Genomic DNA, 17,139 nt, shown 5'->3' with positions numbered 1-17,139 from the left:
AAGGGCAGAGATTCAGAGAGACTATAGACAGAGAAAATTGGAAAAGGAAGGTGACGGTTATCTAAAAAAGGAAAGAGAGAGAGTACAAACGTATTATGTACCTATAACGGAAAGAACAACAAAAGATGCAAGAGAGAGGAGAGAGAAGGTCAGAACATGGGTAACAAAACACAGGAAACGATTAAAGGATGCTGAAAAGAACATTTCTGAAGGTGGTTCTAGTCCGTATATCAATGTGGATGTTATTCAGGAGGACGAGATCTCTTCAAGTACAGACCCAGCAAAGGCCAGACCATCCTTAATTGTTAAACTGCCATTTTCTGATAAAAAGCATAGGACAAGGAAAAGAATAAGTCGTGCCACAGCCAAATCAAGAAGGCGCATCAATGTTCTTACATCACTTAACAATAACTTGATTAAAAAATATAAATGCGTATCGAAGAGATACGAGAGACTAGTTAAAAAGCAAAAAAATGTATCTGCCATTGTAAGTGTAAATTCCCACCCAAATGAACCAGAAATGCAAACTCCTAAAAAAAGAGTTGTGGCAGAACTTCGTAAACATGGGATGAGTCCAAGGACTGTCCCAAAAAGCATCACCAAGAAGTTGATTTTAGCAAATGTTATTGGTGAAGAAATTAAACAAGCTCGAATATCAAATGGATATAAAGGAAATCAACTGGTTAAAAGGGTTGTATGTGGTGCAATAATAAAGAAATATCGTTTGCAAAATTATCTTGGAAACATGACAGGTTTTAGCCGTAAACGATTTTCAAAACAAAGCAAGGAGTGTAAAAGAATTCCCCATATCACAAGATTACTTCAGCAACGCCAATGCCTTCAGAAAACGTTGACAACTTTTCTGGAAAGAGATGACAATAGTAGAGTGATGCCAGGAAAGAATGACACGAAAACAGTACATAAGGAAAAGAAACAGAAAAGAGTTTTGAATGACAACTGTTCATATCTGTACCTTAAATTTATGTCAGAGAATACAGTGAAGATGTCACTAGCACCCTTCTGCAGGATGCGACCGAAACATATCATCCTAACACAATACATTTCTCGAAACAAATGTCTTTGTCAAAGACACCAAAACATGGCATTATTATTGAAATCTATGAAATCTTCAGGTTGTAATGTGCCTCTCAGTCCTGATGAATATGGACGCAAGCTGAAGGATCAATCACCTGTAGATTTTCTGAAAGAACTGAACAGGGAGAAGATTGTTTATGGAAAATGGAAGAAGGTGGATATGCCAGATGGAAGGAAGAGGACAAGAATTGTAGAAGAAGAAATAGAGAAAGAACAATTTAGTAAACTTGTCTCAGAACAATCATGCGAGTTCTTGGCACATGCATCAAGGGTCAAGGACCAATATAAAGCCATTTCAAATCTGAAAAACAATTTGCCGAAAAACCACGTTCTTGTTCAAATGGATTTTGCCGAAAATTATAGCTGTAGCTCTCCAGATGAAGTGCAAAGTGCATACTGGAATAGTGTTGCTGTAACTTTGCATCCCGTGGTTGTCTATTTCAAGACAACTCCTGAAGATGGCCTGAAACACAAAAGCTACGTGTTTACCTCGGATGACTTGGGACACAATATAGGGACAGTGTATGCTATCCTGAAGAAGCTAGTTCCTAATATACAAGCGGATTTCGGGCCCATAGATTGGATACATTACTGGACGGACAGCCCATCCTCTCAGTATAGAAATAAAACAGCATTTTATATTGTCTCAGATCATAAATGCTTGATGGGTGTCCCTGCAACATGGAATTATTTTGAAAGTGGACATGGGAAGGGACCATGCGATGGTGTCGGGGGCACTGCCAAACGCATGGCTGATTTATCAGTAAAGCAAGGCAAAATGAGAATTGAAAGTGCAAGAGAGTTTTACACATGGGGACAGAAGTATCACCATAGTGCTAAGTACATCTTCGTCAGTGCAGAAGAATGTGAAAAAGCTCGTTCAGAAATTACAGAATTCAATAAAATCCTAGTTCCTGTTAAAGGTACACTCCTACTGCATGCTGTGGTGCCTGTCAGTCGTGGAGTTGTAAAAACTCGAGTTGTTTCCTGCTATTGTGCACAATGTTTGGAAGGAAAGTATCATGCCGATTGGACTGTCACAACTGTACATGGTAAACACCAACTGCCTCCACCGGTTAATCCCGAGAAGACAGACCAGCTGCCTGCAGATCTTACTCCTGAATGCTCTATTACAGCTGACGTTCCTCCACCCGGTACGTCCTCTGAAAATTCAATTGGAGCCGGTGATCTCTCTGAGGATATGTGGATTGCCTCAATATATAACAACGATTGGCACATTGGATGCGTGAAACAGATTGATGCAGATGATAAAGATTGTCTGGTTACCTTCATGAGACGTGAATCTTCGAGGCTAACCCAAAAACCAACTTTCAAATGGCCTAGTTCCTCGGATGAATTATGGATAAAGTTTGAAGACATCATCTGCGAAATAAATACACCAGAGCCGAAAGGGCGCAGCAAAAGAAGTTTCGAGATCACAGTTGATGAGGCTACGCGAATTTCTGAAGCGTTCAAAATTAGGATGAAAAAAAAAATGAAATGAAATGAAATCTACGTTACTGTTGCTTTCTTACAAGCATTACCGTTCAATTAACGTTACATTCAAAGTTAGTTTAGTATTTTGTTCGATATATTGTGCTTCATATTATTTTAATAAGAATCCAATGATACATTGCAGTGCACATTTTAAAAGTTCATATTTCTGATGACAACATTCTACTTTATACCTTTTATGTACAGATTATTAAAAAACCCTAAGTTATTTAACTACTCTGAACATGTGACTACATGACAATAGAAAAAACAAACAAATAACTGAATGGTTTAATTAATGAAATATGTTCATGTTCATTGTTTACTATTCACATTGTGTGTTTTGTAATCTATTTTATTTTTATGTATTTTTTGTAATTTACGTTACATAATTATCAATCAGACTTGGTTACACAATTGGACAATGATCTTTTTGGTCTTTGGCTGTGATTGAGTACTTTTTCTAGCAAATACGATGATACACCAAATGCAGTTTCCAAGTAATCAAGTTTTTGGCATGAGATACGTTAAAGATGTATCATTGTAATTAGTAGTGAACAGACTTTAAAATTATCTTTAACACATAGATAGTTTATGTTACTTGATCAAATGCCTTATTGTGTTTAACTAATCAAAATCTATGAAATAACAATAAACAAGTGGAGTATGTCTGATTATATTGTGAATGACTGGGGATGACAGTTACATCAGATAATACCATTGACTGAGGTCACGTAGCTTACCTATAACAGTTTGTAGTGTTGTCGTAGAAGATGTAGAACTTTGAACTTTTTTAGTTCCGAGTTCTGAAATTTCAGATTTTTACCCTCTCAGTATTGCTCTTTTAATAAAATATGTTTTTATAAACATTCTAATGTTTTCCATTTTCATAATTTTGAGCTGTCAATTTGGGCAATATTGGTGAGAAATGGTGTGGAATGCAACTTCTATTTTTTAACCAAACACTTTTACCATTATAACCATTCATTTGCTGAACTTATAACATGATTGCAAGACATCAGAATTGTTATATTCGTTTTCCTAAAATGTTATGTTAACATTGGTTCTTGAGGACTCCATTTTGTAATTTGCCTTATAGTATTTAAAATAATGTTTAACTCACCGAAACAGGTTACGTAGTTAAAGGGACATACCCTAGTTTTTGAACACTAAGGCATATTTTTTACCATTAAGGCCGTTTTTGATAACTGAAATCATACTTTACTTAGATTTTATTGTTTAGATTATCCATTTCTGTACATTCAGAGTGTTTTTGGTCATCCTGGTGTTTTAATAACAAAAAATGCATTTCTCATATTTTTAAAATGCACGTGCGCCCGAGAAGTAACAGTTATAGAGTCGAGTTTTAGTCTATTTTTAAGAGGGTATTTCACCATTTCAAAGTCAGAGACTCATGTTTCACTTAGTTGTAACTTTATCCAAATGTGTTACAGGTCTGTAAACTTAGTGTGCATTTTCATGGGCTGAAACTAGGGTCTGTCTCTTTAACAATATTTACTGCTCAGTGCTGATGCATGATAGTTTTTGAGGGATGCAGATGATTCGTCCTCTGGACGTTTCGTCCACTAAAAATGTATCCACTGTTGAACTCAAGACGATGCATCCACAACCAAAAATTGTTCTTGGACAATTCGTCCACTATGATTATTATATTTACAAATTTATTATGACACTATTTTTGAATGAGCTCTCAACATTAATAATAATCAATAATAATAATAATAATAATAATAATAATAATATAATAATTATGTGTTTGTGTGTGTGTGTGTGTAGAGTATAGCTGAAGAATAACAACATATCAATAAAGTACTATAATGGACACAAACAGACAATAACAAGTTGATAGTGCCACTAAAATTTAGTGTGATTCATATACTAGTAGTTTACCACAAAACAAAAATAATTACCATTTCAATGACTAAGAAATAACATTTTAGATTTATTGGTCTACGCCTAAATGTAATCGAGTGGACGAATTGTCCGAGGTGGATGGACGGATTGTACGTGGACGAATTGTCAGTGGACGAAACGTTCAGAGGACGAACCATCTGGAAAGCGTTTTTGATGCATGTGCAGTACACTTTGCTACATAGTGCCCAGTTTAGTGCTCATCTGAGGCATACAAATACTAATAAAACAGTACCTACTTGGATAACAAGTGTGTGTTTATAAATATTGATATACTTTAGAACTGAATGCTTATGCTCACCGAAACTGATACACCCATCATCCCATGATCTAGCCCGAGTACTCTGACTGTAAGAGAGCTAGACGGACATTTGGACATAAACACGCTCTCATTACAGTCAGAGACCAACCTATGTCTTTTTTTGGCAATTCCTGACTACCAAACGGTAGGCAACGAGTCCCGCTCTAATACCACAACAATCCTATGTTTGACGTCAAATACCTTTACATCAATCATTTTCGAGTTAAGTGATACAAAAAAATCCACATATTAATCACTAATACACTTACTACAGAAAGAAACCCGACAGCACCCACATTTAGCTACGCTTCGTGACACTCCGTCGCAACAATTGCAAAGCTCGGCGATCTATTTCGAGACGTAGACCACGTGATCGCGCACTGGGCGATTCCGCCTTGTGCAGCAGTTACAGGGGCCGTCTCATATCAAGCGAAGTTACAACATGGAAGAGTTGGCTAATGCCGTTTTGGATGAATTTGGATTTCATTACGTCATTAAACCAAAACAATTACACATTATTGATTCCATTTTGAATTTGAAGGATACATTTGGGGTGTTATCGACAGGATACGGCAAAAGTATGTGCTACGTACTGCCTCCTCTTATGAGACGACCCCTGTAACTGCTGCACAAGGCGGAATCGCCCAGTCTCGAAATAGATCGCCGAGCTTTGTAATTGTTGCGACGGAGTGTCACGAAGCGTAGCTGAATGTGGGTGCTGTCGGGTTTCTTTCTGTAGTATGTGTATTAGTGATTAATATGTGGATTTTTTGGTATCATTTAACTCGAAAATGATTGATGTAAAGGTATTTGACGTCAAACATAGGATTGTTGTGGTATTAGAGCGGGACTCGTTGCCTACCGTTTGGTAGTCAGGAATTGCCAAAAAAAGACATAGGTTGGTCTCTGACTGTAATGAGAGCGTGTTTATGTCCAAATGTCCGTCTAGCTCTCTTACAGTCAGAGTACTCGGGCTACCCATGATCATGATCATGACAATACAATCGAATGAATATGACATACTATCAAAAGAAAAAAAAAGAAAAAAAGGGGAAAAAAGGGGGAAAAAAGGAACTGAAAGCCGTCAGAAAGGTCTTGGAACGTAAGGGATTACTGTAAGCTTTGCGTCAAATAACAGAGACATTAAAAGTGGTGACTGTGACTTGCGTGAGGATTACTGTTACTTTATCAATCGATTCAATGATAATCATGATCATAATGTATGTCACTTTCTCTTTCATTTTCAGACTTTGACTAACCTGACTTATGTAAAGTAAAATTAAATCATATCCATTAATCACCTGCATAATTTATAATCCATTGTATTGCTACACAGATTATGATTTAATTTTTTTTTTTTTTTTTTACAGTAACTGTCCAATGTTTTAGCGACTAAACCAAAGACTTCTTGAAAAGTAAACCTTCGTGCAAGTAAGAAACTGGAAAAGAAAGCAGACTGCTGAAACTAATAGTTATCTCCCCTGACAACTTTACGGGTTTTGTTCGAGCGCATTACACAAGAAAAACGAGTAAAGTGTAATTAAAGACATCGAAGCAGAACTGTTTGTGTGACAACAGTATCGAAGGCATAATATATACGTATTCAATCTTAGATAAACTAATCGTGGTGCTTGTTTTTTATGGGTAGAACTGATCCTGTATTCCCCAAACTATCAACACTGTATGCTTGTCAGTTGAGCCTCAAACGTATGTCTGTGCATTCTACGGCCAATTTTCCAATTCCGGTATGATTCGGCAATCGCCCGAATGACCCTTCTATTTTAATTTGTCACGGGACCCAATTCGGAAAAGGTTTAAAAACTTAAATAAAAATGATCTTCCTAGTTTTCCTGTTAACAAGTGAATTGTATATTATAGACGGTAGCAATGACGATGGGGGTGAATCGTTTGCTTTCGATCGAATCAAAGATGAAATAAAGAATTACACAAATATTGCAAACGCAATCATCAAACTTTCGCTGTACGGAAAAGCCCAGAATCAGTCGTACGACAGACTGGCGACATTCGTGGATAAATTCGGGAGCAGAATATCTGGTTCCGACAACCTGGAACATGCTATCGACTACATGATGGATGCACTGAAAAACGACGGATTAGACAACGTGCACGGGGAGCCGGTGGAAGTTCCTCACTGGGTTCGTGGGAACGAATCTGCTATAATGCTATCACCACGGTTACACCGTATGTCGATACTAGGACTCGGCAGTAGCATAGGCACGCCGCCAGGTGGAGTCACTGGTGAAGTGATTGTGGTGAAATCCTTCAAGGAGCTGCACGCTAGAGCATCAGAAGCTAAAGGAAAAATCGTTGTCTACAATGAAGACTTCGTGGATTATGGAACCACTGTGGCGTATAGAGAACACGGAGCAGTGGAGGCAGCTAAAGTCGGAGCCGTGGCTTCTCTCATTAGAAGTGTGACAGACTTTTCAATATACAGCCCGCACACTGGGTGGCAGACCTACGCAGCTGGTGTTCCTAAAATCCCGACGGCTTGCATCACTGTCGAAGATGCCGAAATGATGCACAGGATGTCCAAAAGAGGAAACAAAATCATCGTCCGCCTAACAATGGACGCCAAAACGACGAATCGTTCAGCCATATCGCGAAATACTGTAGCCGAAATCAAAGGAAGGACTCACCCAGAACAGGTGGTTCTTGTGAGTGGCCATCTTGACATTGGGATGTCGGCCAGGGGGCCATGGACGACGGTGGGGGAGCTTTCATATCATGGCAAGCTCTTTTGCTGATTCGACAGCTTAATCTCAGACCAAAGAGGACATTGCGGGTTGTTCTGTGGACGGGAGAGGAACAAGGTCACGTGGGAGGTAAATCGTACTGGAGCAAGCACAGTGATGACGTTAGAAATTATGACCTCGTTATGGAGTCCGATGGCGGCACGTTCACACCTCGTGGATTACAGTTTTCCGGGAACAAGGCAGCTACCACCGTGATGGCAGAAGTACTCAAATTGTTAGCGCCCATAAATGCAAGTAGCCTGGTGTCTCCTGCGGATACTGGAGATGTGGCAGGTTTTATGGCGGCGGGGGTGCCAGGCGGTAGCTTGTACAACGAGAATGAGAAATACTTCTACTTCCATCACACAGATGCTGACACGATGACAGTTCAAGACCCTGTTGCCATGAACATGGCTTCTGCGCTGTGGTCTGTAGTTGCCTACGTAGTTGCAGACTTAGATGATATGTTACCGAGACACACGTACAAAATTTAATGTACACTGAAATAATAGATTTCGTTGTTGTGTTTATTATTTTGTATATATGAAATTATTGTATTACTGTTTGCCGTTATTTGTGTTGATTTGTTTTGGTTGTGTTTTTAAATTTTAGTTGTTGTTTGTTTTCTAATTTGAAATATACTAAGCTTAATTACTATTTAAACTAGATCAGCTGTCCATTTTTTGCCTTTGAAACATTATAAATTTGGTTTCCATGTCATTCTATAATTGGAGGAACAAATGCCAACCGTCAGTTTTGGTTGGTATAAAATGTTAAAAATTTAAATAATTTATAACAAATTCGTTGTTATTGTTGTATAATTGTTTATATTAATCAGACTCTTTAAACATCCAAAAGTTAATTAAACTATTGAAATAAAGAGAGAAAATTGAAATGGGGTGTCAATTTATGTGTGTCCGAATTCAAGGTCAATAAATTTTAATGTGTTAAAAAAAATTATAATTTTGTTTTATCTAAAGTTATGATTTTATGTTAATCACATGTGTATCGAGTAATGCAAATTTCAAAAACAACAGATTTGTTATTCTAAACCACTGTTTTGTATTTTTATATTTGACAAAAACGTGTCCCAAATATATTTGTCATTACCGTTACAATCTCACTAAATATGTAAGAAAGATGGATAACTCTCATCGTACCACGCCTTGCCCTTGGTGTCGCTATCTTTGATTTTGCCTGTAATGTATGTTATAGTTACATCATCCTTTTACGAGAGATTCGTCTAGTTAGACCACGGCTATTGCGGCCGTTGAGTGACGGGTGTAATGATCTAGGGCGTAGCCCAAGATCTATTACACCCGTCGCTCAACGGCTGCAATAACCGTGGACTAACTAGACGAATCTCGAGTGATGGATGAAGTAACTAGCTTGTACCACGCCCCCATTACCAATGTCGCAAAGAAGTTTTATAATTTAATTTTAGCGGGCACATTTCACCTTGCTTCGTAATCCAAATAGAACGTACCAAATTCGTGGGTTTTTGTAATTTATTGGGTCCACCTTGGACTAAGTGCTTCAATTAGCCTATATGTGGAAAAATGTCAAAAGGAATACTAATAATAAATTCATTAAGATGACGACTTAGATGGCATTACAGGCGCGGATACAAGAAGAGAGTGCTGCGTAACCCCTCCTCGAAATTTCAAGTGCCCCGATTTTTTTATTTTTTTTTAGCAGTAGCCCGAGTACTCTGACTGCAAGAGAGCTAGACGGACATTTGGACAGTTATACGCTGTCATTACAGTCAGAGACTATGTAATTTTCTTGCAATTGCTGCCCACCAAAGAGTAAAATGTGCCCGCAATAATTAAATTATAAAACTTCTTCACTATCATGGTAACGTCATGGGGGCGTGGTACAAGATAATTACCTCATCCATCACTCAAAATTCGTCTAGTTAGACCACAGTTATTGCGGCCGTTGAGTGACGGGTGTAATAGATCGAGGGCGTGGCACTCGTCATTCAACGGCCGCAATAACCGTGGTCTAACTAGACGAATCTCGTAAAAGGATATGTAACTATAAAATAACAGATTCACTATTTAGCAAGATAACATGTTGGCAACACTGCAAGACAATGTTTTGGTGTGAGGTTTGTTTTTTTCCAACTAAAATGTTTTGTCAGTTGGGCATCCTAATTGTCATGATATAGGTTTGTCATCGGATTTGGTCGTGAAAAACGAATGTAATATTTGACAGATAGTCTTAGAGAGGAAACCCGCTACATTGTTTTCCATCAGTAGCAAGGGATCTTAAACATGCACCATGCCACAGACAGGATAGAACATACCACAGCCTTTGATTTTCATTTCATTTCAACTTATTTTCGTGTTTATATCCAATAAAGGTTCAAGCACGCTGTCCTGGACACATCAGCTATCTGGGCTGTCTGTCCAGGACAGTGGGTTAGTTGTTAGTTGGTTAGTGAGAGAGAAGAGGGTGTAGTTTATATATCACTCCCCAATACATTCCGCCGTTATATTAGGCATATCACATGATAACATACTTCACGCTGATTGGTCAGTGCAGCAGTTTTTTCGCCAACATTGTTGGAGTTTGCCGCACTCAGACGATTTTTCTTGTAGATGATGATTTTGTTGCCAACAAAATTGAACATGTTTGATCTCTCTAACAGTTGATGGCAACATTTAAAAAAAAAAAAAAATTTAAACTATTATTATTATTTTATTTTTTTTACAAATTTTCGGACAACAATGTTGCCGCATCCTAACTGCACCCGAGTGACGCGACATAATTTATCTGTCGCCCTGCACGCGTGCGATTAGTAATTGATTATTATCCATAACAATAAAATATTTAAGTAAATAATTAAAACCCAGAAACGATTATTAAAACAGTCAACAGGACTGTGCTTTGACCTACATACGGCGAGTTAGAAAAAGTACTCCATTACCAATGATTTATGCCGAATTCGGTATTTACCCTTTAGAAATAAAAATAAAAATTAGAATGCTCAGTTTTTGGGCATCATTGATAACAGGTAAATCAAGCAAAATTTCAGCTATACTTCACAAATACATGCTAACAAATGCAACCGAACAAACGGGTAAATTCAAATGGTTAAATTACATTAATGAAACTAAACAAACTTGAATTGGGAAACTATTGGTTAAGTCATAACATAGCAATAAAAAAAAGTATTTATTAATATAGTATCTCAAAGGTAAAAAGACCAATATTTGCAAATCTGGCGTGATAACTTGAATATCCCTACAAAATGCATTTGTTTTAGAGTATTCAAGACCATATTCTCGTTTGAAAAGCATCTTCGTTTACGTCATAAAATGCTAATTATTTTAAGTCGCTTCTGGACAAGTAATTATTTTTACCTATCGAAACTGAGAGATGGTAAAATGTTGAACGAAAAGATAGACTATGTCCTCTATGTAACACCAATATAGGTGATGAGTTTCACTATCTTTTTCAGTGTCCATATTTTGATAATAAAAGGAAATTATACATAGGTAAATACTACAGTATTAGGCCAAACACTATGAAATGGAAACATCTCTTTACCTCTCCAAAAGTAATCTTATTAAAAAACTATGTCTTTTTATTGATAATATTAATTCTGTATTTAAAGATATTTTTGAAAAGTAGATATTTCGAATTACTGTATATGTATTACACTATAAAATATATTTTATGGCAAATGTATTAAACTATTTCTGTATCTAAAAAACAAAATATGTTAGATATTAACTCTGTCTTTAAAGATATGTTTGAAAAATATATATTTGGAATTATTGTAATTATATATTTTCTACTGTTTATAGTTTGTTGTACTATTTTTGTTTTACTGCAGCTGCACAACATGTTTGTAAATCACCTCCATGTATCATCGTAGGCCTATGGTGATCTGAGTGTAAATAAAGTTCTGTTCTGTTCTGTTCTGGCGCGGAAAATTGACAACTTTAGCGGTGTTTGCATTTTGGTTAGCTGAGATAACTTCTACCTGTGTCGACACAATTAGATCTAATGCTTGACGTCGTCTACAACCGGTCCGATGTCAACGGCGTTTGACAGTAATGATCGCCACTGAGAATAACCGAGATTTATTAAAAACATGACCGTAATCAGTTCCGTCAATAATTACCTTGTATTTAGAATTGCCAAGCACAGCTTGAATCGTTCCATAACCCTTTTTGTCAATAATGACAGTATCTCCGATTACATAATCCATATTTTTCGTAAAGAAATTACGAAATAGTTCATGTCTGATTACCAACAGACCTTGCAAATTTGCATATACCTTGCAAATTTGCATACCATTATTAACCGGGTCAATAAATAGAGAATATTTCATCTTGTTGTTTTTTGGTCAAATATGATTTATAACTCATCGAGTGAAGTTTGCAATCATATCTCACAAGTCGCGCTTGCGCGGCGAGTATGATATAATATCAAACGTCACGACATGAGATATAAATCATATTTGACAAAAAACATGAAATGTTCTATTTATTATATAACTTTACCTTTATTTTTAAAATGCCATCAGCAAAATAGTTCCGGCTTTCTTATCGTGAAGATTATACTTTCTACAATGACGGAGTGACTGATAATACTTTTATTTCACTGATATTTTAAGATATTTCACTAAATGTTATATAATAAACTAAATTATAACATGGATATTATGGGTAAGTTATAGGATAAATAAATAAATAAATAAATATATATATATATGTATATATGTATATATGTATGTATGTGTGTGTGTCACGGAGTCACTGATAATACTTTTATTTCACTGATATTTTAAGATATTTCACTAAATGTTATATAATAAACTAAATTATCACATGGGTTTATAACATGGATATCATGGGTAAGTTATAGGATAAATAAATAAATAAATAAATATATGTATGTATGTATGTATGTATGTATCTGTGTGTGTGTGTGTGTGTCACGGAGTGACTGATAATACTTTTATTTCACTGATATTTTAAGATATTTCACTAAATGTTATATAATAAACTAAATTATCACATGGGTTTATAACATGGCTATCATGGGTAAGTTATAGGATAAATAAATATGTGTGTGTGTGTGTGTGTGTGTGTGTGTCTATATATATATATATATATATATATATATATATATATATATATATATATATATATATATATATATTATACAATGAGTTTGTTTCGAATTCCTGGTCTAAATATATGTTTTTTGTATAAAGACCAATAGCAAATTTAACCGTGCATAGCTAGTAGGCTTAACAAATGTATTGAAATATTTGTGCATGTACATTATGGTTTTTTTTATTTTTTAACATGCAGAATATAATATAAAGCTGCATCCTAAAGTTGTATCCTAACCGGCCGAAAGCGACGAAGCGATTATTTTAGAAATCATTTATTTCGATTGCAGCATCCTAACTGAAGGCGTGCGACGCGTTATAAGTATCTGTCGCGGTTAGGGTGCAGCAATTAAAATCAACTTCGTTAAACAGGCAACGTTAAAGCTTTTGCATTCCTGAGTTTATTGCAATTTTTAAGATGGTATCGATTAACGGAGACTTTTTAACAATTGTAATTATATCTCTCTTTTTGTTCTTTTTTTTTTTTTGCATAAAATATTTGTCTCCGTATATTAAATGTGTTTCTGATCGTTCTAATATCTGAACTAGGTTAAATTTCATTTTATTTCCTAAAATTATTTGAAGACAAAAACCAGTTTGGGCTTCTTGCAAATAAATATTAAGACGACCAAAAACACATTGAATATATAGACACTGATATTCTAAACAGGAAAATATATGTAATATGTAAGTTTAATCGTAGAAATATTTTATTCGTCGGAAATATCTTACAAGGCAGCAAACTCAGGAATGTCCCTTTAAGACTTACAGATGTATATTTACAAGAATGGTCAATAGACGTAAATTGTAGTGACAGATATGAATTGTTTAGATCACGTAAGTCAACTATACATGTTGAAAGACATTTGGATTAGAAAGTACATGTATAAAATCTTAGAAATGCCTTCTCATGATTGAGACTCGGTTATATTGACACTGATGCCCATAAAAATAGATATAGACATGATATGTCAAAAAATTGTCCTGTTTGTCTTGTACAATTGAAGATGAATTCCAGTTTATTTTAAATGTACGTTGTATAATGATTTAAGAATCAAATATCTGCTCCCCTAAAATACAGCTGTGAACCTAACAGACTTAAAATGATAATTTTTCTGAATATAAAAAGTAATGTTTACAAATGGATGTTAAGTAAATTTGTTTATGATGTTTTGAGAGCTCGAGTTGTATTCTATAATAATAATAATAATAATAATAATAATAATAATAACCCCCTGCAGACAGCCTGAGTTGAACTGTATTTTTGTTTAAAAAAAAATTCAGTCCATTCTGACCATGTCAAGGTTGGGGAGCCTTGAATTCATGGCTTTCCATCAAAGTGATATAATTTATATACAAGTACATATATCTAATTTGTTGTATAATAATGTTATATAGTCATATATAGCAATTTGATACATAAATGCATTTGTAATGTTTCTGTATAAATTAAAGATTGGTAAAAAAACTAAACAAATTGCTATGACGCATATAATGGAAAGGACTGGGAAATATAGGAGAAGAAAGAAGATATAATGGTTAAAACACATAATAATAAATCGATAAATAAACAAACAAACAAACAAATAAAATAAATAATTACATGGGGGGGGGGGGGGGGGGGGGCGTTAAATTTATACTAGCGCGTAACGAAAAAGACCTGGAATTTGAAACAAGCTATTGTTAGGAAATGCGTTTCAAAGAGATTAAAAATGTCGTTATCTAGACTGAATGTATGTGAAGGTGCATCTGCAAACTAATTGTATATATGCCAAAAACGCAAGCCGCAGATACATCAGAGGCAACAGACTGCATGCACGCACTACATACACTCTATATGAGCCTTAAGACTTCGTGTTATTATGCAACTTTTCAAATACAGTGAAACTCCTCTAAACCGGACACACTCGAGACAAGTAAAATGTCTGGTTTCAAGAGGTATCTGTTTTAGAGAGGTTAAGTTCTGTACCAATTTTTAAAAAAGGACTGAAAAATGTCTGATTTTGAGGGGGGGGGGGGGGTTCCAGTTTATAGAGGGTCCGGTTTTGTGAGGTTTCACTATACATTGAAAAACACATGCAATATATGTTTATATATATACATTTATATACATGTACTACATACAGTTTAATGATGGGAAGTGATTTCTAAATAAAATTAGTAACGACACAACATACCTTGTTACAGAACTGGGGCAAGGTGTAGATGAGTGACAGAGGACCTGTCTGACGTGCGATATACGTCGCAGGATCATTCACTCTCAGTGGATCTGGGTTTCTTCTGATCCAAACCAGAGCTCCACAACTGGTGCATCACAGGGTGTGGTATTACTGACCTAATCCAAACCAGTGCTCCACAACTGGTGCATCATAGGGTGTGGTATTACTGACCTAATCCAAACCAGTGCATCATAGGATGTGGTATTACCGACCTAATCCAAAGCAGTGCATCATAGGATGTGGTATTACCGACCTAATGCAAACCAGTGCATCATAGGATGTGGTATTACTGACCTAATCCAAACCAGTGCTCCACAACTGGTGCATCCAAACCAGTGCATCACAGGATGTGGTATTACCGACCTAATCCAAACCAGTGCATCATAGGATGTGGTATTACTGACCTAATCCAAACCAGTGCATCATAGGATGTGGTATTACTGACCTAATCCAAACCAGTGCATGATAGGCTGTGGTATTACCGACCTAATCCAAACCAGTGCATCATAGGATGTGGTATTACTGACCTAATCCAAACCAGTGCATCATAGGATGTGGTATTACTGACCTAATCCAAACCAGTGCTCCACAACTGGTGCATCACAGGATGTGGTATTACTGACCTAATCAAAACCAGTTATCCACAACTGGTGCATCATAGGGTGTGGTATTACTGACCTAATCTATGGGCAAATACACATACAAGAACCCTCGATACTTTATTGATAAAGAGTAGCCTATATGGTGGCGGTGGGTTTCCCCATCGTTCTCCATTTTGATTAAATGTTGAAACCACCATCTGTTAAGACACCAAATGGCAATAGATTAAACGTGCTGAGGCCAGTGGTAAAGCACTTGCTTGAAGTGTGATCGGTCTGATATCAATCAGTGTCAGTGGGCCCACTGGGCTATTTCTCAGTCCAGCCAGTTCACCATAGCTGATATATCAAAAGCCGTGGTATTGCTGTCCTATCTATGGGCAAATCCACATAAAAGATCCCTTGCTGGATGTGGTATTACTGACACTGGCATAACAGGATTTACTATATCCTCCACAACTGGGGGGGGGGGGGGGGTGGTATTACTGACCTAACTCATGATAGGCATTACCGACCTAATCCAAACCAGTGCATCATAGTATTACTGACCTAATCCAAACCAGTGCATCATAGGATGTGTATTACTAACCTAATTTAATACAGTGGTAAAACACACATACAAGAAAAAAAACGTTTGACTGGGGGGGGCGGGGGGCGGGGGGGCAAGGACCCTGTGGCCCCACCCCCGACAATGGCTTTCCTATATTTCTCCGGTTTTATTAAATGTTAATTTTTTTTTATGTTAGACACCAAATATCAATCCCTGTCAATGGGTTCATTGGGATTAATCTCTTTCCTGCCAGTGCACCATGACTGGTATATAAAAGATCTGTTGCTACTAATGAAAAAATGTTTGTCAAAATTACCAACCATTTGACATCCAATAGCCAACAATGATTTTCTTTCCTTGTCACAGAACAAAATTGCACATTTCACAGAGTTTTCAACATACCCAGGGCTTCTAGAATGTTCATAAAGTCCACTAGCCATGGGATCAGTGATTTTTTAAAATTTACTAGCCACGATTAAAAATTCATTAGCCCTACTTTACTTAAAGTTAATACAATTTTACTTAATACTAGTAATAAATATGTTACCTAAAGAGGGAGATAGAGCTTAAAACACTAACACTGAGGGGTTGGGTGTGGGCAGGATATTTATATTTACAAAATAGACTTAATTGCAACATTTCACCCCCAAAAATTCACTAGCTGTTGGGCATGGCAATAGTAGTTATTTACTACCCCATCACTGAATATCACTAGCTATGGGAGTCGGGCTACCATAATGTAGAAGCCCTGATACCTCACCACGGAATGACCAACACGAAATGTATTAGAATAATTACTGGGTTATGTCCAATTTTAAACAGTCCCAACTATTGGGAATGTGTATGTAAGAGAACTCTTTGCAGTAACCAGAAGGAGAAACCTATATGTTATAAATATAATGTGTAAAGGAAATATGGATTATGCCAAACTAGATTTGCACAGATAAATTATTTTATGTTAAATTTTTAAGAGACCTGTATCATAGTTTTGGACTACTGCTAGATATACCAGCATTCTTGTGAATCTATGAAGAATTTATTAGTATAACCAGCTAA

The 17,139-nt window shown here is 36.2% G+C and overlaps 2 protein-coding genes across 4 annotated transcripts in view; one reads left to right on the top strand and one right to left on the bottom strand.

Moving 5' to 3' along the window:
* The window catches only part of LOC121387005 (chromosome partition protein Smc-like), a 28,136-nt gene extending 21,858 nt beyond the window's left edge, over window positions 1–6,278 (bottom strand). For 2 of the 3 annotated variants that reach the window (XM_041518030.1, XM_041518034.1), the window contains exon 1: window positions 974–1,378. In XM_041518030.1, coding sequence (XP_041373964.1) covers window positions 974–1,062 — 89 coding nt within the window. In that variant the 5' untranslated portion in view covers window positions 1,063–1,378. Of the gene's footprint in view, window positions 1–973; window positions 1,379–6,123 lie in introns of those variants that run through there. The other variant, XM_041518031.1, reaches the window with a different exon arrangement.
* A 376-nt stretch (window positions 6,279–6,654) lies between these two features.
* Window positions 6,655–8,535, top strand: LOC121386989 (carboxypeptidase Q-like). Its single transcript, XM_041518029.1, is given in 2 exon segments — window positions 6,655–7,516; window positions 7,519–8,535. Coding segments are annotated over 2 exon segments (1,416 nt in total). The 3' UTR covers window positions 8,073–8,535.
* Window positions 8,536–17,139: the final 8,604 nt, after the last annotated feature.

Source organism: Gigantopelta aegis, chromosome 2 (genome assembly GCF_016097555.1).
Source record: "Gigantopelta aegis isolate Gae_Host chromosome 2, Gae_host_genome, whole genome shotgun sequence".
In the NCBI taxonomy this organism is placed as follows: Eukaryota; Metazoa; Mollusca; class Gastropoda; order Neomphalida; family Peltospiridae; genus Gigantopelta; species Gigantopelta aegis.
Note: the sequence above shows the minus strand (reverse complement) of the source record. Positions and strands in the feature narration are given on the sequence as shown.